Source organism: Pollicipes pollicipes, unplaced genomic scaffold, assembly GCF_011947565.3.
Source record: "Pollicipes pollicipes isolate AB1234 unplaced genomic scaffold, Ppol_2.1 Scaffold_3216;HRSCAF=3773_pilon_pilon_pilon, whole genome shotgun sequence".
NCBI classification, from domain to species: domain Eukaryota; kingdom Metazoa; phylum Arthropoda; class Thecostraca; order Pollicipedomorpha; family Pollicipedidae; genus Pollicipes; species Pollicipes pollicipes.
In genome coordinates, this window is record NW_023596251.1 from 6658155 (window position 1) to 6679807 (window position 21653).

At 58.5% G+C, this 21653-nt stretch overlaps 1 protein-coding gene across 1 annotated transcript in view; it reads right to left on the minus strand.

Moving 5' to 3' along the window:
* The window catches only part of LOC119091058 (protein outspread), a 110323-nt gene that overhangs the window by 21090 nt on the left and 67580 nt on the right, over positions 1-21653 (minus strand). Inside the window, exons 15-24 of the mRNA XM_037213775.1 lie at positions 8451-8543; positions 7194-7507; positions 6671-6772; positions 6140-6281; positions 5393-5494; positions 4045-4196; positions 3339-3506; positions 2655-2759; positions 1776-1920; positions 439-528 (exon numbers count right to left, since the gene is read on the minus strand). Coding sequence (XP_037069670.1) covers positions 439-528; positions 1776-1920; positions 2655-2759; positions 3339-3506; positions 4045-4196; positions 5393-5494; positions 6140-6281; positions 6671-6772; positions 7194-7507; positions 8451-8543 — 1413 coding nt within the window. The remainder of the gene's footprint in view (positions 1-438; positions 529-1775; positions 1921-2654; positions 2760-3338; positions 3507-4044; positions 4197-5392; positions 5495-6139; positions 6282-6670; positions 6773-7193; positions 7508-8450; positions 8544-21653) is intronic.

Sequence of the window (21653 nt, forward strand, 5' to 3'; positions counted from 1 at the left end):
CAAAACCTTCATGCGGGCAGAATATCCATCAATAGACGATATAAAGACACAGCGTTGGAGGCAAGGACTCAACACTAACGGACTAGCCGCACTCCACAAATAGCGCGCACAAGCCGTTACCTTCCTCCGTTTCTGCGGCGTTGAGAAGACATTCCACAGATGAGATACAGCGAGAATGCCATTCTTCGAAGTGCAGGCAATGGATTCAGCACAAAAGGTTAAGTGTCAAAAGCCATTCAATCTCGCCTGATGCGCACCTTCAGGTTCACAGCTATCGCTCGGCGTGTGTTAGATGTCTCACAGCGCGCCCCAGTTTTAGCATCCACGTACATACGCCCAGCAAGCGAATAACATATCTCGATTCAGCAGCCTTTCCAGCGTTGCCTGGCGGCCGCGCCAGCACTGGCGCCTGGCCGCGTGCCGACCGGCGCCGCTCACCTGTTTCTCGGAGGCGGCCAGTTTGGCGGTGAGGTCCTGCAGCCGATCACGCATCAGGGCTGCCTCCGCCGCGTGCGTCTCGTCCTTGCCCTGCAACGGCAGACGGGTCAGTCGGGCAAAGACAGGTCAGGTTGGGGAGTCGGTCTCAGCCACGACAGACCCCGCTCGGGCGGGTGACATCAGCACAGGTCAGGTCACGACAGACCCCGCTCGGGCGGGTGACACCAGCACAGGTCAGGCCACGACAGACCCCGCCCGGGAGGGTGACACCAGTACAGGTCAGGTCACGATAGACCCTCTCGGGAGGGTGACACCAGTACAGGTCAGGTCACAACAGACCCCGCCCGGGAGGGTGACACCAGTACAGGTCAGGTCACGATAGACCCGCTCGGGAGGGTGACATCAGCACAGGTCAGGTCACAACAGACCCCGCTCGGGCGGGTGACACCAGCACAGGTCAGGTCACGATAGACCCGCTCGGGAGGGTGACATCAGCACAGGTCAGGTCACAACAGACCCGCTCGGGAGGGTGACATCAGCAAAGGTCAGGTCACGATAGACCCGCCCGGGAGGGTGACATCAGCACAGGTCAGGTCACAACAGACCCGCTCGGGAGGGTGACATCAGCACAGGTCAGGCCACGACAGACCCCGCCCGGGAGGATGACATCAGCACAGGTCAGGTGACGACAGACCACGCTCGGGGGGTGACATCAGCACAGGTCAGGTGACGACAGACCCCGCCCGGGAGGGTGACACCAGTACAGGTCAGGTCACGATAGACCCGCTCGGGAGGGTGACACCGGCACAGGTCAGGCCACGATAGACCCGCCCGGGAGGGTGACATCAGTACAGGTCAGGTCACAACAGACCTCGCTCGGGAGGGTGACACCAGCACAGGTCAGGTCACGATAGACCCGCTCGGGAGGGTGACATCAGCACAGGTCAGGTCAACACACATCTGACTCAGCACTCTGCTGAGTGCTATCACACGCTTAGACAGGTCCAACCAATCCACGTCGGTGGCGACGGGAGTGCGCTGAGACGGATTCACTCGAGGCACCTCCCCATTGCGATCAGTACAGATTTGTGGCGACTGGAGCTGAACCCTATACGCTGCGATCGCAGGCAAACCCGACACACCACTCGGCGAGCGACGCCGGGTGGGGCGATAGCGTGGAGCAGTAGTGAAGCTGCGCGTCTGGAGAACCAGAGTGAAGAGGCTTGATTGCCCGTAGTGCCCGCCCTTTCAGCCAGGGTGAAAGGCAAACAACGCCACAAAACCTCAGCAGCTGAGCGCGTCGTTAGGCCCCAGTGGCTGCCACAGCCGGCACTGACCTCCAGTTCGCTGGCCAGCCGGGCGGCCTCCAGCTCAGCCCGGTCCTGTTCCCCCTGCACCTCGCGCAGCTGCCGCTTCAGAGCACGGATCTCGCTGACAGCCTTCTCGAACCGCTCCAGCAGCGAGTCGTACTCCTCCCGCAATCTGCGCCGCACGGGCCAAACGGTGCCACAACCGAAACCGCGCCAGCGAGGATACGACACCAGCCAGCGAGGGCTCCGAGAACGAGCTCGGCAATCAGCAGACAGACGAAGCAGTATCACTCAGGCAGACGGCTGTAGTGGACATGCACATAAAGAGTATCACTCAGGCAGATGGCCGTAGTGGATATGCACATAAATAGTATCACTCAGGCAGATGGCTGTGGTGGATATGCACATTAAGAGTATCACTCAGGCAGACAACTGTAGTGAACATGCACATAAACAGTACCACTCAGGCAGACAACTGTAGTGAACATGCACATAAACAGTATCAATTAGGCAGACAGCTGTAGTGGGCATGCACATAAAGAAACATGCATGCATACACACATACATACACACAGATACATATACACATACACATACATACATACATATACAAAAGTATCACTCAGGCAGACAGCTGTAGTGGATATGCACATAAAGGAACATGCATGCATACATACATGCATACGCAATAGATGCATACAAACGTACATGCGCACATACACGCATGTACAAACATACACAGGCATAATACGGTCTGGCGCAGCGGATGGTAAAATGATATCACAGCCCACAGCGCAAGGCAAACCCCCTCCTAAACCGAGGCCAGCGGGCGCCGGGGCCCACAGGCGAGGGTCAGACGCCGGGCCGCCCTGGTCCAGCAGCGGGCGGCGGTCGGCCGGCACTGACCTCTGCCGGCTCATGCCGTCCGTGTCGGTCTCGATGCCGGCCGTCAAGTCGCTGAGCGAGGCGATCCTGGCGATCTGCAGCTGACGCCGTGACGAGAACCGCTCCCTGCGCGGCGGCGGCCGACGCTCAGGCGGGGCACGCGCCGCCCACACGGCGCACATAACGTCCGTCCACACACAGAGGGACGAGGCAGGACCAGGTCACAAGGAGGGTCAGGCCATGGAGGCCAAGGAGGGTCAGGTCATGCCACAAGAGTCAGATCACAGTCAGTCAGGTCGGAGGGCAGTCAGGTCAGGTCACCCAAAAAGGGTCTGATCGGAGTGTCCAAGCACGGCACGCGGAGGTGCTAGATCACACCATGGGGGGGGGGGGGAGGGGGCAAACGAGTCGCATATCGGTTCACCCGACGGCGCCTACAACGGGGCATAGAACACCACCCGTGCTAAGCCGTCCCAACACCAACCCCAGTCTACTCGCACCAATCTATGCACAGCGTGGCCGAACAAACGTACCGAGAGTCCGCCCCCGAAACCACACGCGTAGCGCACTCATCCCCGACTCTTGACACGTGCGTGTCCCAGACCTGATGCACAGGCCCTCCACTCGCCCAACCCTGGAGCCCCCCCCCCCCTCTCGCCGATTCTCCTGGCGCCCTGACCGGGGCCGCCTCGCCGCACCGCTGACCTGGAGGTGCCCAGAGCTGGACTGGCCGCCAGCGGCGGGTTGTTGCGCAACTCCCGCACACGCGCCGTCAGTGCCTCGTTCTCCTCGATCCCCTGCTGAAGTCGTGCGCGCACCGTCTCCAGCTCCTGGCGCACGCTCACCAGCTCCTGGCGCGCTTCGCGGGCCTCCCTGTCGTGGAATAGGAGGGCGAGGGTCACGCGGGTTGACTTCATACCCTCTCACCCTGTCGCCAGCCCCACCCCATACCCTCTCACCCTGTCGCCAGCCCCACCCCATACCCTCTCACCCTGTCGCCAGCCTAACCTCATACCCTCTCACCCTGTCGCCAGTCCCACCCCATACCCTCTCACCCTGTCGCGAGCCTCACCTCATACCCTCTCACCCTGTCGCCAGCCCCACCCCATACCCTCTCACCCTGTCGCCAGCCTAACCTCATACCCTCTCACCCTGTCGCCAGCCCCACCCCATACCCTCTCACTCTGTCGCGAGCCTCACCTCATACCCTCTCACCCTGTCGCCAGCCCCACCCCATACCCTCTCACTCTGTCGCGAGCCTCACCTCATACCCTCTCACCCTGTCGCCACCCCCACCCCATACCCTCTCACCCTGTCACCAGCCCAACCTCATACCTTCTACTGTGGGTGCGCGGGTACGTGTGCGTGTGTGTCGTTACCCTCGATGTCATCCCTAGCCTCACCGCCGTACCTGCGCTGCTTCTCCAGCTCCGAGGAGCGATCCTCCAGCAGAGAACGCAGCTCGTGCACTAGGTCCTTCAGCTTGTACACTTCAGACTTGTCCTGCTTGATGGCGTCCTTGGTGGTCTGCTGCGCCTCCAGCTCGTCACGCAGACGGCACATCTGGGGATGAGACAGGTCAGAGATGTCAGGGGTCAGACGGCCCGTAGACGGCAGGTCACAGAGGTCAGAGGTCCGGCGGCCCCGCAGATGGCAGGCCACGGACGTTAGAGGCCAGAAGGCCCCGCAGGTAGCATGGCTCCTCGCCGGGCGGCACCGAGGGTCAGGGATTCCAAAGGCTCCGCGGACGGCACGGCCGGCAGGCGCCAGGGGTCAGAGTGGCCAGAGGTCAGAGCGGTCGCAGGATATCAATAGACAAACGGCGGAAATCAGCATCAAAACAAACAGATGAGCTGTGCCTGGACAATTCATCGAACCTGGCTTACGGCGAGCTACCTCGCCTTGCACCAATAGTCGTTAATGCCTGTCATCATTGCTTTTGCCATGAGCCGGAAGGAAGGAAGAAAGAGGGAACAGAGAGAACAGAGAGAAGAGAGAGAATGGAGAGAAGAGAGAAAGAGAAAAAGGGAAACAGAGAAAGGGAAAGAGAGAAAGAGATAATGCGCGAGAGAGAGAGAGAGAGAGGGAGAGAGGAGAGGGACAGGGAGAGAGAGAGGAAGGGAGGGAGGAAGAGAGAGGCAGGGGATGACGGGAGGGGGAGGGGGCGGCGTCAGGGATCGGGCACGACCGTCATCCGCCGCCGGACTGCAGCCGAGCGTTACGCGGCAGCGGGAGGCGATTATTCCACGGTGACCAGTTACAGGACATTGACCCGGACGCATTTCTCGTTCTCCCGCTGCCTGGCTCTGCCGCTGCCGCTCCATCGGCGCCATTCAGACGGCACCCGGCCGGCAGAGACGGCTGACGGCGGCGATCAGGGGCCGCGCTCCGAGCGGCGCGCGCCCCCGCCGGCGCCGGCGCCGCGCCCTACTAAACGGCCCGTGCACCGCCGGTCTGCCGGCGGCGATCAGGGGCCGCGCTCCGAGCGGCGCGCGCCGGCGCCGGCGCCGCGCCCTACTAAACGGCCAGCGCGCCGCCAGTTTTCCACAGCCACAGCCGTCCCCCGTGCGAGCGGCCTCCCCTGAGCGCCAACACAGCGTACGAGCACGGTTGTGCCGGCCCGTAGACGGCGCACGGCGCAGCGTACGAGCACGGTTGTGCCGCCGGTGGAGGCGCGTGTCCGACGCGGTGCCGGTCGCCCAGCGACCGCCAATGACCGCCGGTGACCGCCGGTGACTGGTGATCAGTGACAAGCTGACCTCTGTCTGGCGAGCGGCGGCATCCTCCCTGAGCTGGCGCACCTCCTGCTGGCGCGAGCTCTGCGCCGCCTCCACTTGGTCCGCCAGCGAGCGCATCTGCGCCTGAGGAACAGGGGCCGGGGCAAGGCGTTACCCCCCTGTGAATGGGGCGGCGGCCTCCAGACGGGGACAGACTGCCGGGCGGACCACCGGCTCCAAACGGTGACAGACCAGCGGGCGGACCACCGGCTCCGAACGGGGACAGGCCATCGATCGCTGGCCCCGACGACCCATTGTGAGTGAGGTATCTTACTCGAATAAACTCGGAACAAAGACCCGGTGAACTGCCGGCAACAGCATAACTGACAATCCGCGCCAACAGCGTAACGTAGCGTGACTGTCAACAGGGCGAGACTGATTGGACGCTGGCTCTGGGTGGCCTTTTCTACCGGACGGAAACCACTGACGAAAGTCTAACAGCCACAGACACAAACCTCAGCTAGCCAACAGCCGCCCACGGCAGCACCTACAGCGTCCAAACTCGGTCGTCCCTCCCCTCCCCCCTCCCAATACATCGCACGGCGCATCAAACGGACCGCCATCAGCGCCACCATGCGTAACCGGCGGCCGCGCTACTCAACCGCACGCCGGGAGCGGAGCACCCGAGCGCGGCAAATCAACGGCGCACGCAGCGGGGCACCGGGGCACGACAAATCACCGACAACGGCAGCGGAGCGCCCAAGAACGACAGATCAACACCGCTCTCACCTCCGCCTGCCTGAGCTGCACGGTGAGCTGGTGGACAGTGCGATCGGTCTCAGCGTGCGCCTCGTGCGCCTCCAGCAGCTCCTGCAGCCGGTGCTCGGTCTCGGCCAGCTTCTGCTCCCAGTCGGCGTGGTCCTTCAGGTACCTGGACGCGCGCACGCGGCGGCTCCGTGGCGTCAGAGGCGCGGCCGGTGCCGCGGCAAGCTAAGCCGCGCAGGACGGACGGGGCGCGCTACCGTTCCGCGGCGAGCACAGAGGCACGCCGCCTTCCTCGCCACACCAGCGAACAATGGCAACACACCGCAACAGACAATAGACACCTCAAGTAGTACCAGCAGCACGCGGAACTCCACAACTAGCCGATGAGAGCAGCTTGTACGTCAGTGGCCGACAGGGCTTCTGCACCGCCGCAGCACAGAGCCATGACTCCATGGCTCATATGGGAGCCATGAAGTCATGAGTCACAGGGGAGCCACGAAGACAGAGTTTTCTCCACCGCCTCCCGCCGAGACCATCGTAACACCACGATCGTACCTTTCCTCGAGCTTCTCATAATGCCGCCGCCACTGCTCGTCGTCGGCGTGGCCCTCCTTGGCCGCCTGCACTTCCTCGTACTGGTCCAGCAGATCGTGGTACCTGATGAGCGCGCCAGAATGTCAACTGAAGCAGCAGCTGTTCTCCGCTGGGGCCGACTTATTCATGCCCTTGAAAATGTAAACGGACCCTAAAATGATGGCGAATAGCAGGGGCCGCATAGATTAGGAGTGTCGGGGCGCGGAGCACCGAGTAATCGTCAGAATGATGAGAAAAAACTTTGACCTGTCTCATTCCACGGCCATATTTGATAGCCCTCTCGGTCGGCGACAGGCGTCCCGACACGCAGGGTTTATATATAGAGTTCCAAAAGCTGAGGACTTGGCATGACAGAGCAAAGTCCAGGCGGCTGACTGCGCCACGCTCAAACCACGGAGCCCACGACCGCGCTGCTGTGGTTACCAGCGTGACGTTCTGTTGGCATATCTGGCCGCCGTCCCTCCCCCATCCGATCTCGACCCACCTCGTCTCCAGCATCTGCAGCTGCTGCAGCTGCTCTGTCTTTTCGGCCAGCTCGCGCTCCTGCCGCTGCAGTTGCTGTAGAAGCTGACTCAGTTGCTGCTCCAGGCTCGAGGCGCGCGTGCGCCATTCGGTGAGCTCGCGCGAGCGGCTCTCCTCAGCGGCGGTGGCGCGTCGCGCGTCCCGCTCAGCCTCGTCCTTCTCAACCTCCAGCGCGTCCAGACGGTGGCGCAGCCTGGTAAGCTCGCGCGAACTAGCGCCGGCCGGGTCGCCACGAGATGGTGGCTCGGTCGGCATAGTGCGCAGCGATGACCGCAGCTGCGGAAAGTCAGAGGTTGCACGGGGTGGTCAGGGCGAATAAAACAGCATAAAATACCACAACAAAGTACATGAATATCCCCATTATATGTGCTTATATATAATGACGGAGTGTGGAGCGCGACGTAGATGTGGACGATAGTGACGGTGCTGGCGGTGAGCACAACTTCGGTTGAAAGCCACTGATGACCAGCGTGGAGAAACAAATGCTTACAGATGTGATGCCATCAATCAGGTTTTTCCAAAAAGTAGGCAGCGCATTTCAAGCTTTCACAGATTACGTCGCCGACCCCCCGAAATCGCCATTCGGAACACCTGAAAACATTGTTCCAGAGCGCAAAAGGTAGATACGCAACCCCGTGTCTGCCGCCAACCGAGTACCAAACGTAATAAAGACGTGCGTGGGGCAATAATCACGGGCAAAATGCCCAGCCTGTGGCAAAAAAGCCTTAATGACACGGCCAAAGCAGCCCCGAACGCGCTGTCAGTGACAAGCCGTGGCCAACGTTTGCATAGGTACTTAAATGTGACTCCAAGTTCAGAGCAGAGGGGCACAGCTGGCGGTGCCACCACTTGCGTACATGAAATCACAATCTGCGCGATGTGTTTTCACTCACGCGCAATACAACAAGCGTATGAGGCTACAACGCCACACTATAAGTAATGAGAAACGATCCATGGGCTACCACAACCAATTATTCGACATTCCCACTGAAAGTACCGCGGAAGTTCTAGTTCGCGGTCTCTTAGCCTGTCTCGCGGTCCTCCCAGTCCATCTCGTGCTCCACCCAGTCCGTCTTCCGCTCCTCCCAGTCCGTCTCGCGCTCCTCCCAGTCCGTCTCGCACTCCTCCCAGTCTGCCTTGCGCCGCTCCCCAGGCCGTCTCGCGCTGCTCGCAGGCCGCTCTGTACGTCGCGCCGCCACACATGCGTTGGCCCACCCACCTTGGACCGGTCCAGGCAGCTGGTGTAGGTCTCGCGGGCGTCCAGCCGGTCCGACAGCATACTCTCCGGGCGCAGTGACGACCGCAGCGACTCCTGCGGCATCGGGCACGTACGTCAGGTGCGCCGGCATGGTCGCCGCCGTCGCTGCCGTCGCCGGCCGGCAGGCGCAACAGTCGGCTCCAGTCCGCGACAGGGGGAGGGAGCCAAACGTCACCGGCCCCTCCCGCTGTCGAGAGTGCCCAGCAGGTGGAGACGGCGGAGAGCCGGCCGGAGCAGTGTCACCTGTCTTCGCCAGTGCGGCTGCCGCCATACAGAGCCTATCCTGATGGCCGTGGACGTGTGGCCCGCGTGCACTGAGAGTCCCGTCACCACCGACGCCCGTTCACGGCCGGCAGCTCTCCCGGCGGCCGGCAGCTCTCCCGGCGGCCGGCAGCTCTCACGGCGGCCGGCAGCTCTCCCGGCGGCCGGCAGCTCTCCCGGCGGCCGGCAGCTCTCCCGGCGGCCGGCAGCTCTCCCGGCAGCCAACAGTGACGGTCGTCACCGAGGCCGTCCTGTTCAACGTCCGGTCTGCTGCTGCACCGCTAACCTCTCGCCGAAAACGGAAGCACGCGAAGCATTTGGATCACCAGGACGCCAACAGCACATCTAAATATGGCCAAGCTCGGCGCGCACTTCTTGCACAGCGTGTGTCCTTCTGCGCCACCAGCGTCGCGCGGTCTGTGCCACAGTGCTACACCTGTCACCTCTGAACACCCAACTTACAGCGAAACCCAAACACGAGGTCACTGCGGACCGGCGAATGACGAACACCAGCCTGACGGCCCCTGAAACATCGCTTGGTCCGGCCGGAACACAGGCAACACGAACCGGGCTCTGATACTGAAGTGGAGCATCGAACTGACGGCCGGCTTCCAACGGCGCTCGGATAACCCGCCGCTAGTCAGCGGAACCGAACCTGACAAATGGTCATGATCTCTGTGCACAGCAGCCACGCCGCCTCGGATGTCCCGCCGCTAGTCAGCGGAACCGGACCTGACAAATGATCATGATCTCTGTGCACCGGAACCCCGCCGCCTCGGATGTCCCGCCGCTAGTCAGCGGAACCGGACCTGACAAATGGTCATGATCTCTGTGCACCGAAACCCCGCCGCCTCGGATGTCCCGCCGCTAGTCAGCGGAACCGGACCTGACAGATGGTCATGATCTCTGTGCACCGGAACCCCGCCGCCTCGGATGTCCCGCCGCTAGTCAGCGGAACCGGACCTGACAAATGGTCATGATCTCTGTGCACCGGAACCCCGCCGCCTCGGATGTTCCCGCCGCTAGCCAGCGGAACCGACCTGACAAATGGTCATGATCTCTGTGCACCGGAAACCCCGCCGCCTCGGATGTCCCGCCGCTAGTCAGCGGAACCGGACCTGACAATGGTCATGATCTCTGTGCACCGGAACCCCCGCGGCCTCGGATGTCCCGCCGCTAGTCAGCGGAACCGGACCTGACAATGGTCATGATCTCTGTGCACCGGAACCCCGTCGCCTCGGATGTCCCGCCGCTAGTCAGCGGAACCAGGCCTGACAAATGGTCATGATCTCTGTGCACCGGAACCCCGCCCGCCGCTCGGATGTCCCGCCGCTAGTCAGCGGAACCAGGCCTGACAAATGGTCATGATCTCTGTGCACTGGAACCCCGCCGCCTCGGATGTCCCCGCCGCTAGTCAGCGGAACCAGGCCTGACAAATGGGTCATGATCTCTATGCACCGGAACCCCGCCGCCTCGGATGTCCCGCCGCTAGTCAGCGGAACCGGACCTGACAAATGGTCATGATCTCTGTGCACCGGAACCCCGCCGCCTCGGATGTCCCGCCGCTAGTCAGCGGAACCGGACCTGACAAATGGTCATGATCTCTGTGCACCGGAACCCCGCCGCCTCGGATGTCCCGCCGCTAGTCAGCGGAACCGGCCTGACAAATGGTCATGATCTCTGTGCACCGGAACCCCGCCGCCTCGGATGTCCCGCCGCTAGTCAGCGGAACCAGGCCTGACAAATGGTCATGATCTCTGTGCACCGGAACCCCGCCGCCTCGGATGTCCCGCCGCTAGTCAGCGGAACCAGGCCTGACAAATGGTCATGATCTCTGTGCACCGGAACACCGCCGCCTCGGATGTCCCGCCGCTAGTCAGCGGAACCAGGCCTGACAAATGGTCATGATCTCGTGCCAGCAGCCACGCCGCCGGAAGTCCGGCCAGCACCACACATCCGGACCGCATCCGAACCACCACCATCGCCCCCCCCCCCCCCCCCCCCAGCGAACTAAAGTGCATGAGAACGTAAAAGCCAGGTGCAAGACACAAGTAACGCAAGACCAAAAATAAATTGCCAACACTGGCTGTGACGAAGATAAACATTGACTGCTTTGCGACGCCTAGGTGCGGACTGAGTATCATCAAGGCGGGTCCCAGGCCACGTCTCCTACGCACACACCGCCGCCGCCGAGCTGTGGAGGCCAGCCGGCGCTCACGGCTCGAGGGCGACGCCCTCTCTCACACACAGACGTGCGCGCACGCACGCCCGCCCACGCACAGATGCCTCCGGAGCGGCGCGCGCGGACATGGCGGCGGCGGTGGACCGTGACGGAGGTTCTGCCGGCCGCGTCTCCTGGCCGTCGCCGGGGAAGCGTTGCGGTCCTGGCAGTCGGACCAGCAGCCAGAGAGATCCGACCAGAACTCAGCCTGCCAGGCGGGCTGCTAACGTCGGCAACCAGTGTGGTTGACTTGGCAACGCGTCACACTTCCTCAATAAGGCCGATGCTGAATAAATCGCTCTGGATCCGCCATTACCGTGCTGAGTGATTTGGAACCGTGCCATCATTTACGAGATATTCCGTGTAATTTGGTGCAGCTGGAAAATCCATAATCACGGAGACCTACAGCAAACACCTCCAAAACAACCAAAACATTACGGACCTCCGTGGAAATGGGGTTAATACACCACACGCTCTTGTTTTCCCGCCAAGTCGTGCCCAATCTGTCGAGGGCGAAACGCGACCAAAACGCGGCGTAGGCAGCAATCAGCTGGAGCATTTCAAGCGAAGAACTCAGGCAAAACGCACCAACCGGCTGCATGTAACAGGACGGCACACTCAGTCAAGCCTTGGCGAGAGCTCATGTTTTGCGGCACCCTGTTCGCACTCCTTTCATTCTTCTCCCGCTCCGATGGTCTTTCCGGCTGTTCTACATGGGGGTGCGGAGGGGGGGGGGGGGGCTAATTAGCTCCACCTGACACGGCAGGCGGGCTCGACAGGACACATGGACCTGGGTCCCCTCCAGGAGCGACAACTCTGGGTGACGGCGCACGGACGGCGCACGGGCTGGCGGAGAGCCGGGGCACAATGCCAGGTCACTCGCCGCTCCATCCAAAGCTGCGCGACAGCAGTGCATACCTGCTGCGGTCTCCATCTGCCATCTCCTTAGACCAGCTACGGCCGACAGCAGTGCATACCTGCTGCGTTCTCCTCATGCTGAGTCTCATCTGTCATCTCCTCAGACCAGCTACGGCCAACATGGCACGCAATGCAACGTCCTCATCAGCCTCCCATTTCTGATCAATCCACTGCAGTCGTGACGTCATCGAGCTCACGGATGACGTCATCGAGCTCATGGATGCTATGTTTCCTTTCGCTGACCCATTCGGTCTCGGCGTAAAAGCTCGTGGGACACGAGTCTGCTCGCCAGCTCCCGGCGAGCCGAATGCATTCGCCAGTCGCAGTCAGCTGACTGAGCATAGACCGTCTCCTCAATAACCGTCTCCCCAGAAATCTTCTCCTCAGTAACCGCCTCCTAAGAAACCGTCAGAGGGAATTAACCGTCTCCTCAGTAACCGTCTCTCTAGACATCGTCTCCTCAGTAGCCGTCTCCAAGAAACCGTCAGTGGAAATTTACTGTCTCCTCAGAAACCGTTTCCCTGGCAGCAGTCGCCTCAGTAACAGTCAGTGGGCATTACTCGTCTGCTCAGTAACTGTCTCCTCCCAGCCGTGACCGAGGTAACGGCTGTTGTCCACCCCCGGCATTGTGTTTGATTCTCCAATGTGCCACCCTCGCGCCGTTCCATTCAAAACAATCGAGAACGCCAGCACCAGGCCTCGGCTGGACCGCTGGAACACAGTCGCGTGGGCAGGCAGGGCCAATCCAAAGCGGTAAAAACGACACGTACAAACCAGCAGCACCGCCCAGACCAGCCCGCCCGGTTTATGCCGACAACCCAAGCAGCACTGCCCAGCTGACATGGGCTCCATTCATTCCCGCCCCCCCCCCCCCCCCTTCCCATTAACCTGTCTGGCGGACCGCACACCACCCTCGGCGCTCTAACCAGCGCCCGCAGACGCTGTGATTCACGCATCCCCAGCGTGACCTTGTGGACACGTCCGTGGCCTTGCAATGCAGGCAGCATGCACATGCACGGTACTGTGCCCGGACACGGGGTGTACCCGGGCACAAGAGCGTGCCCAGACCCCAGAGTACAGACGTCAGAGCGTGCGTCGGGCCGTCAAATACGGACTGCGGCAGTTTTGGACCAGCCGTGCTCCCAGGGGCAACACGCCCATTGTCACGTAAAGCAGCCCGAGGAGTCGGCGGTGATCTGCGGTTTGTGGCGCGTTTCATGCTCAGGCTATCTGCAGACCAGATGCACAGACATCAAAACATCAAACAGACATCTACAGATCTACAGATATCAAAGGCAACGTACTTGACATGGCCAACAGTGCCTACACGAATGCAAAAATGCATTACAACGCCGTGCTACAGTTCCGTCCACATCTCCGAGGTCGCGCACCAATGTACCATCAGCGGCAGCCTATGCCAGCTGAATTCAGGACCTGAGATGATCACGCAGCCCGTGCGAGGAGCCGTAACCAATCCAGGCACCACCCGCTCCTAATCCATGCTACCTGGTGGACACACGCCGCCCATTGGCCAGCACACAGCGCGCCATCGACTTGGTGCACAACCACAGTCAGGAACAGGACGGATCTGGCCACGGCCCGCCCCGCCGCCGGTGTCGGTCTGCCCTCCACGAGCACGCGCACCACCACGACACAGGCATGGCACCAGCACGTGGCACCAGCACGTGGCACCAGCACGTGGCACCAGCACCTGGCACCACTGCTCACTGGCAGACCACGCGAACGAGCCAGGAGGGCCGCGACACAGCCAGTTCACTTCACATCACGCGGAAGCAATGCATCTGCTGGGAGCGGCCTCCAGACGGTCGGCGTCGGACAGAGGACGGTCACCACCCCTCGCCGATCGCCGCTGCCTGCAGTGCGCGGCTCGACACTCACCCAGCACGGCCGGTAAGGCGCGAGACGCCACCGCGCGACGGCACGCCGTGCGGCGCCAGTGTGCTGCTCAGTGCCGACCGTGTCCACCGCGTCCCAGCAGCACCCAACGTCCACGTCCACGTCCCGCCTATGGCGCGGCCGAGCGGCGACTGGCGGCGCGGCGGCGGCCGGCACAGCGCGGACCGCGGCGGCGGCGGCCGATGCTGGCTGGTCGCGCACCGGCGCACCAAGCCACCGCCTCTCCCGAACCCTGGCGCCGTCTGAGGCCGGTGCCGCGCGCTGCGGTCGGTAGCGAGCGGGAAAAGGTGCACTGCTACCAACATAGCCGTCTCCTAGTGTTAGACTCGAGGTCGTCCCCGAGCGCCCAAAAGTCAACTACACTTAGTTCGAGGGGCGTCATGACCGAGTGCTTAGCTTTGGATCCCAAGTGGTGCCCAGGTTCAAATCCCGGCGGCAGCATCACGCCCCGCTAACATGGCCAATGCAGTCGCTGGCCTTTTATAAAATCGCGTGGGACGACATACACCGCGTTTCCTTCCAAAGCAGCAAAAAAGCTAACTTGCGTCGGGTGGATGCGGACTCCGGTTGGTGAGGGCCGTATACTTGGGGCCGGCCGGCGGCCCGGCTGACCGGTGTTCCGCCTCAGGGGAGGGAGGGAGGGGGAGGGGGTCGGTCATACCACACTCAGCGTGCCGGGACGGACCGCCCCACGCAGCCGTACCGGCCCGATCACGTGTCACCTGGACTAGCATTGACAGACGTGCCGCTCCAGGTCACGTGACACGCATCGAAACAACCATTGTGGTCAGAGGGGAAGGCTGCGATGGCCAGGTGTTCGGCGCCTCTGGAAGGCGGAAGTGACGTGGCCCCGACATTCACTGTACATGGGGCCGATGCAGTGCAATGCGGTTGCGTCACATCAGAGCAAATTAGGAATTGCATTTTGGTCGCCATAACGGGAGACCATGTGTGAGATTGGGGCTTTACGACGCACTCAGCTGCTGAGGCTATATGGCGTCGCCTGCCTCTCACCCTGGCAGGAAGGGCGGGCACCGCGGGGAATCGAACCCCGTACCTCTGGTTTCCCAGACGCGCAGTGGTTAACGCAGACGCGTTTACCACTACACTTCCGGCACCCCGACGGGAGACCATACGTCGAGCTCCCTGATAATCGTTAAAACGGGTTTTATCGCATTTTTCCACCTAGGACTACAAGTGCATTATTTGCACAAAGGCACGATAAAATTTGAGCAGACTGGAGGTAGACACTGCACAATACTGAACGTTTTCCTGAAAATCATGAGAAATTCTACTATTGGTTGGGATTTTACGCTCCCACCAGAGACATGACCTCATTGGCAACTACCACCAGAGACATGACCTCATTGGCAACTGCCACCAGAGACATGGCCTAATTGGCAACTGCCACCAGAGACATGACCTCTTGGCAACTGCCACCAGAGACATAACCTCATTGGCAACTACCACCAGAGACATGACCTCATTGGCAACTGCCACCAGAGACATGACCTCATTGGCAACTGCCACCAGGGACATGACCTAATTGGCAACTGCCACCAGAGACATGACCTCATTGGCAACTGCCACCAGAGACATAGCCTCATTGGCAACTGCCCCCAGAGACCTGACCTCATTGGCAACTGCCACCAGAGACATGGCCTCATTGGCAACTACCACCAGAGACATGACCTCATTGGCAACTGCCACCAGAGACCGTGTGTAGGAGGGCGAAAGCTGGCGCGCACGGAAAGCTGATGTCAGAAAGCTGACGTGGCTGACGTGGTGCGCACAGGGGGGGGGGGGGGGGCTGACGTGGCTGGCATTGTAGGAGGCACCAAGGAGGTAATCTCGGGGGCTGTCTGACAGAGGACCCGAACAGCGCAGAGCCCACCGGCACTCCCGGAAGAAGACAAATCACTTGGCTGCCAGTTGATGCGAATGGTCCGCACTCCTGCGCCTACCGCTCATGGAGCACGGATATATCTGTACGTGCCATGCGCCGCACGCACGCCGTGCCACGCCCAAACAGTATATGGAGCGAGCAGACACGGCTACCGCAACATAGGCTATGTTTAAAGGGAGTAGATCAAATCTGACATATAAACAGTGACAATTAACCAACAAGGGAGACTTGAAGAGCTCTGGGCAAAGTTTCCGAGAGCAGATAAGCCATCGCCCTCGGTGTGAAGCAGTTTTTTCGCCATAAACCAAATATCCACAGTAGGCGACGGGTGACCCAAACGTCCAATTTATCACAGTTCGGGTCTCCGCTACCGGTCACATCCGGCTGTATCCGCCCCTAATGCCGCATTACCTGATGATGGCCACGGCCTAGGGACACAGCTTCGGCATGCCCTCGGCTTTTTGCACCAGCTCGACAAACGCCGAAAAAGGTCCGCACACTAGCCATAAACGTTATACGAGAGGCTATTACGACCGTAACTACCGACTTCCTTTCCGGACGTCTCGCTCGAGGGCCAATACTGGCGGCGATAGCCCTACAAGGCGGACTGGCAGAGCCTACCCAGCACGTCAGCACGTCAGCACCTAGTCGCACGTAACAACCAGCCGGAGCCAGCACGTCATCGGCGGGTGCGTTCTAAATGTCTCCGTCGGCCATTTGACGCATTTAGTGTTGGCGTCGTTCCGCCTCGCTGCCGAACTGGCGCTGGGATCCCACTCAGCAAGCACACTTGCAAACTTCACCGCTAATTAAACATGAACATTCCTGAGACATTCCATGGCGTTACATTCCATAGCACGCCGTTTGGGAGAACGTGACGCATCTCCACGGCCAAATCTGTCTGAAAACGGTCCTTCGCCTCACCAACGTCTCAAGGTTAACAAAAGAAACACGGCACAACGCTCGCCGCCTAGTGACGGACAGCTGACTTAGCATGGGGTTAATGCCCTGAGCGGTCCCACCGGCATCAGATAGAGGTCTCCCCGTCGACCATCCGTCGCTAGCCCAGCTCCCAGAATCCCTTTCAAGCTCGCGCACCGGCCGGAGCCCCGTCGTGGCGCGCCGGCCGGCGCCGCCTCCGCTCTGCAGCCGGCGTTCCCGACAGTCGGGTGGCCCAGGTGTGTGACGGACACTGGCGGCAGCGCGGCGGCGCCAGGGCGGCCCTCATATCGCACAACAATGTACGGCGTCCGGCCGGCCGGCCGCCGGCCCGTCATATTCGACGGCGGCGGGCGCCTCCACGCCGGCGCAGCTCCCGGCGCCGTCCTGTGGCCAGGCACTCCAGGGCGCCCCGCCCGCTGGAGGCGCCCCACCCAGACTGTCACGAGGGTGGCGGCAGCGCTTGCACGATCAGGACACAAATCTGCATGGAATTACTGGGCGGTACCAGAGGACCCCGTCCAAAAAAGGCGTCGTAGCAGGTGGAGCCTCTCTTCGATTCGGCACGACAGCACCATCATCCATCACGAGCCGTCCTGGCAGCTGTGCCTCCTCAACATAAAGGCAAACGGCGTTGTCCAGCATTTATCCAAGCTTAGAAATTATTGAGACCACCGTGAGCTAAACAATTGCCGTGAATTCCAGAAGCCACGGACGCTCACAAGATGGAATGGTAGGAAGTACCTGGTTGCGTCTAAAACGACTTCTGTTGACGTGTAAACAGATAAGAAAGATCTTCCAAAAGATTAACACGAAATTTCCGCTCGCCTCCGCAACTGGGTGCTAAGGCCCGCCGTTGCGCTAATGGGACTCTTGACAATGGTTTGAGGCGCTGCAGTTTTAGGAGAACTCCACACGACGCCGCTGCCGCCGCCCCGCGCCAGCCCGCCACGCGGGCAATGCTTCAAAGGCTCCACATTGATCATTCAGAACGACTGCTACAATTGTAAATGAAGGCTTAAAACTGGCAGTGTCGGAGATAGTCACGTCCAAATGAATGCCTTACATTGCGATCTTGGAACGTTATCATCCAATTACTGAATTTCCAGAAGTTCGGATAAAACGCGTTGATCGTCGGAGCATAAATCACGTTTTTTTCTGGTCCCCTAAATTGGTACAACCCAGGGCACCTATCCGCAGGCAGGAGCAAACTTTGTACTTCCACTGCCACGACCGATTTCATCACTTTCGACGGCGCCGTAAAACTGGTTCAACGCTAAATAAAGAACTAAGAGTAACGCGGTGCCCAGCGGTCTCCAGCTCAGCAGTCTCCAGCTCAGCACAGTATCCATCTCAGCAGTCTCCAGCTCAGCACAGTATCCATCTCAGCAGTCTCCAGCTCAGCAGTCTCCAGCCCAGCAGTCTCCAGCTCAGCACAGTCTCCAGTTCGGCAGTCTCCAGCTCAACAGTCTCCAACTCAGCAGTCTCCCGCTCAGCAGTCTCCAGCGAAGCCGCGCACCTGCGGCGGTGTCTAGCACCAGCCGTGACGCCGCCTGCGCCCCCCAGGCCGGAGAGCTCGTACTACTGGAGGTACTCGTAGAGGTACTCGCCATCCGTCGTCACTCGTCGGCCAGCTTCCGCGCCATTCCTTTCACGCCCCACCGCAGGTCCACACCGACAGCTTCCTACGCAACATTAAAGGGACAGACTATTTCACATTTGCGGATGTTGAGGCAAGCATCAGATGTGATGGAACACGCATTAGGTTATTCGATTCCCAGCCTCATGTCCTCCATGGCGAGTAATTGCTGTAATGCCCGTGCTATTCGTCACAAGCCGCGGTAGGTGGTCGAGACATGCCGCCGGCAGCCCACTCTCACTCACTATTGACCAACTGCCTTCCGACGCCGGAACAGATCCAAACACCAATATTTCAGAGGCATGCTCATCTTGACCACGGACGCAGTACAGCCAATGAAATGGCCGCATACGCGTGTGAGTCATGCATGTCGATGACTTTCAAATTGGCGGCACGAAATAGGACGTAATACTTTGCGTAATAATATAATAATAATAATTTGCGTAATAATTTGCGTAATTTAAAATAGGATGCAATAATAATTAATGGTACAATGGGTGGCACTCAACAAAAGTGCCACTTTTCATATACAGCAATTCATGTAAAAGCACTTTAAAGAAAATAAAGCATTAGCATTAAACATGGCGCACTGAAACAACACAGTCTCATACTCTGTACTATGAAACACATGTGCATATGCATTGGTTCGCAATTTATGAAAGGCTCTGTGTATACAACCTCCAAAACGGAGGGTAATTACGCATCGGGCTTATACACACTCCAAAGTGGAGGGTGGCTACACACCGGGCTTGTACACCCTCCAAAACGGAGGGTGGGCACGATACGCATAGCCGGACAAAAATGGTACACAAAAAATGCAAATGAACATGCCACAGACGGCCACCTTCTCATGCTCCACCACGATCACGCTACTCACGCTCCACCACTGTCACGCTACTCACGCTCCACCGGCTAACTGGTTTTAAAAACGGCTAAACATTCATGCCCTCCACCTTCCCACTGCCGGTCAACACACGAGGCCCTGCACGTCCCACCCGAACAATAGAGACAGGCGGCACTCTGACTTACCGAGCCAGCGCGAGTACAATGCCTAACAGACCCGTGCAGGCCGGCCATAAGGGATCGGTGTCAGTCACTCCGCTGACTCCGGCGGATAATGCGAGGTATTTATAGCTTTTGATGCGCTTTGACCGATATCATCGCGAAATATGATAATTTATGTCGAAATTAATTGACGTTTTTGTCCTACTAAGCCCCTCTCCTTAACTTGCCGGGCCAAAGTTATGAGTTCATGTTACTCTGGTGTCCTGGTGTTTCCGCCCGAGTGAGATGGCTGTCTCCGAACAGTTTTTCGCTATTTATGGCAACGTTTTTTTCGACTTCTAAGGGTATTTTTGTAAAGCCTGAATTGCCAGCATTAATTTCACACCCGTAAGTGGCAAGTTTAACTTGGTTTAACAGCTGCCGTAACATTTTTGTACTCCAGATACCAGGAAGTCGCCAAAAATCCAACCACATGGCGGTTCTGGATAAGTGCAAATAAGTCCTTCATAATCGTGATGCCCATCTCTATACAGCTTCCCTTCAAATGTTTACAAATCTGTTCAAAACATGAGCGCGGACAGAAGATTTATGCTCTTGACAAATCGGTCACGAGGAGGCCAATCATTAAAACCAATTGGAAGAGTTTTAATATGTCCAATCTCCAACCTGACCTGGGAGGCGGGCGCAAGCCGCTGAATAGTTGAGACGTTTCCGACGCTGAATTGCGAGTGATTTTCTTACTTGCACTGCCATGACACAGTGGTGGCGCGTGGGTAGGCGGCCGTCTCCGGTAGGTGATTGGGCGTGCAGTTTTCTATGAACGTTCATTGCATCCTTGACAATTAATGCGGTTCGTCGTCAATGGTAGGTTAAGTCATGTTCAAGTTTGAGTTGATCCGCGTAAGGCATAGGAAGAGAGAGCTCTGCTAATCTACAGACCGGTGCGATTCTGGTACTCGTTTCTCATTTCCCGGTATTGTTCAAAGGCGATTCCATTCAACATTCACACGCTTTATTTTTCACATTTCCATACATGGTTTATCATATGCCTAGGTGGCAACACAGGCTGCTTGCTATTGGGCATCTTAGCCTGGTGGGTGCAAGATTTGTGTTCTTGCAGATATCAATACATGGCTCCTGATGGAACCAGCAAGTCTCAAGCTGCTGCACGTTCTACTTTTATTTTGTCTTGACAAGAAGAGATAACATGAGGTTTTTCCAAAAGCTGTTCTTGTTGCATCATGATGGAGTACAACATATTTCATTTTACCTAGTCACAATCCTGGGATACAAAATCTCCTGGCACACATTATAACAGGAAATGTCAAGTTTTCCAAAACTGTTGACCACTCTACCTACAACCAAAATTTCATTTTCAAATTTCGATCACACATACAGATCTACAATCGACCTTCGCGATGTCCGTAATGTCTGTAGAACCCAGATAAGACATTCTGACAGAGCTTCTCAATTCTACCGGTTTGGCAACAGCCCACTGAACCAATGTAAATTAAAGGCGTTTCTGCAGTTTATATACTCCAAAATGTAAACATAATTGATTTCACTGTAACTTATGGTTTCTGTTCTGGTTGCAAGGTAAAAATAACAATGAAACGAAACAAACTGTATCCCTTTTTAACAAATACGCTATATTCGGATACCATAAGAGGGGCTTCTGTCAACCCTGTGCTCCCCTTAGCAAGGCTCCAGCTGCGCCCCTACCTACACACAGAAGCAGATCAAATCGTTTACGTTCAAGAATGGGCAATCAAATTTCCCTTGGGCCAATTCACACCTAAGGCATGCAGCTTCCTGGAGGGTCTTATAGGGAAGATAAATCGGAGAGACACTGTCGCAGGTGTTCAACATGTTTCACATACTGACTACTAACAATGCTGATCCAGAGCTTTGCAACAAAGGAGTCATACGATCAATCCGCAGTCAGTCATGCGGGAGAAGACCGGGCCTAGGCAGTGGCTGCCGACGGCGGACGGGAGCAGCGCTCAGATGAGGAATATATGACAGACGAGCCTTCGTTCTGTGGCTTTGTTGTTAAAGGAGAATCTCCACTTCTATGGCTTTTGTGACAACGTTGTTGGCAGCTTCAAGCTTCCGATTTTTTTCCACCTAAAATGCCGCGACAAACCTTGTCTCTTGAAAAGCAGCCAGCGAAATGAAGGCGCATTACAAATCTGTCGCACTATGAGCCATCGACTCACGTTCAAAATTATCACCAGCCTATGTCCAGGCCGTATTTTGGCATCTACCCCGTGAAGGCCTCCTCAAAGGTTCAAAATTCCTAACCGCTCGTGAAGTTTCGCGTTCCCAACAAAGGCAATGTTAACATGGACGAAGAAT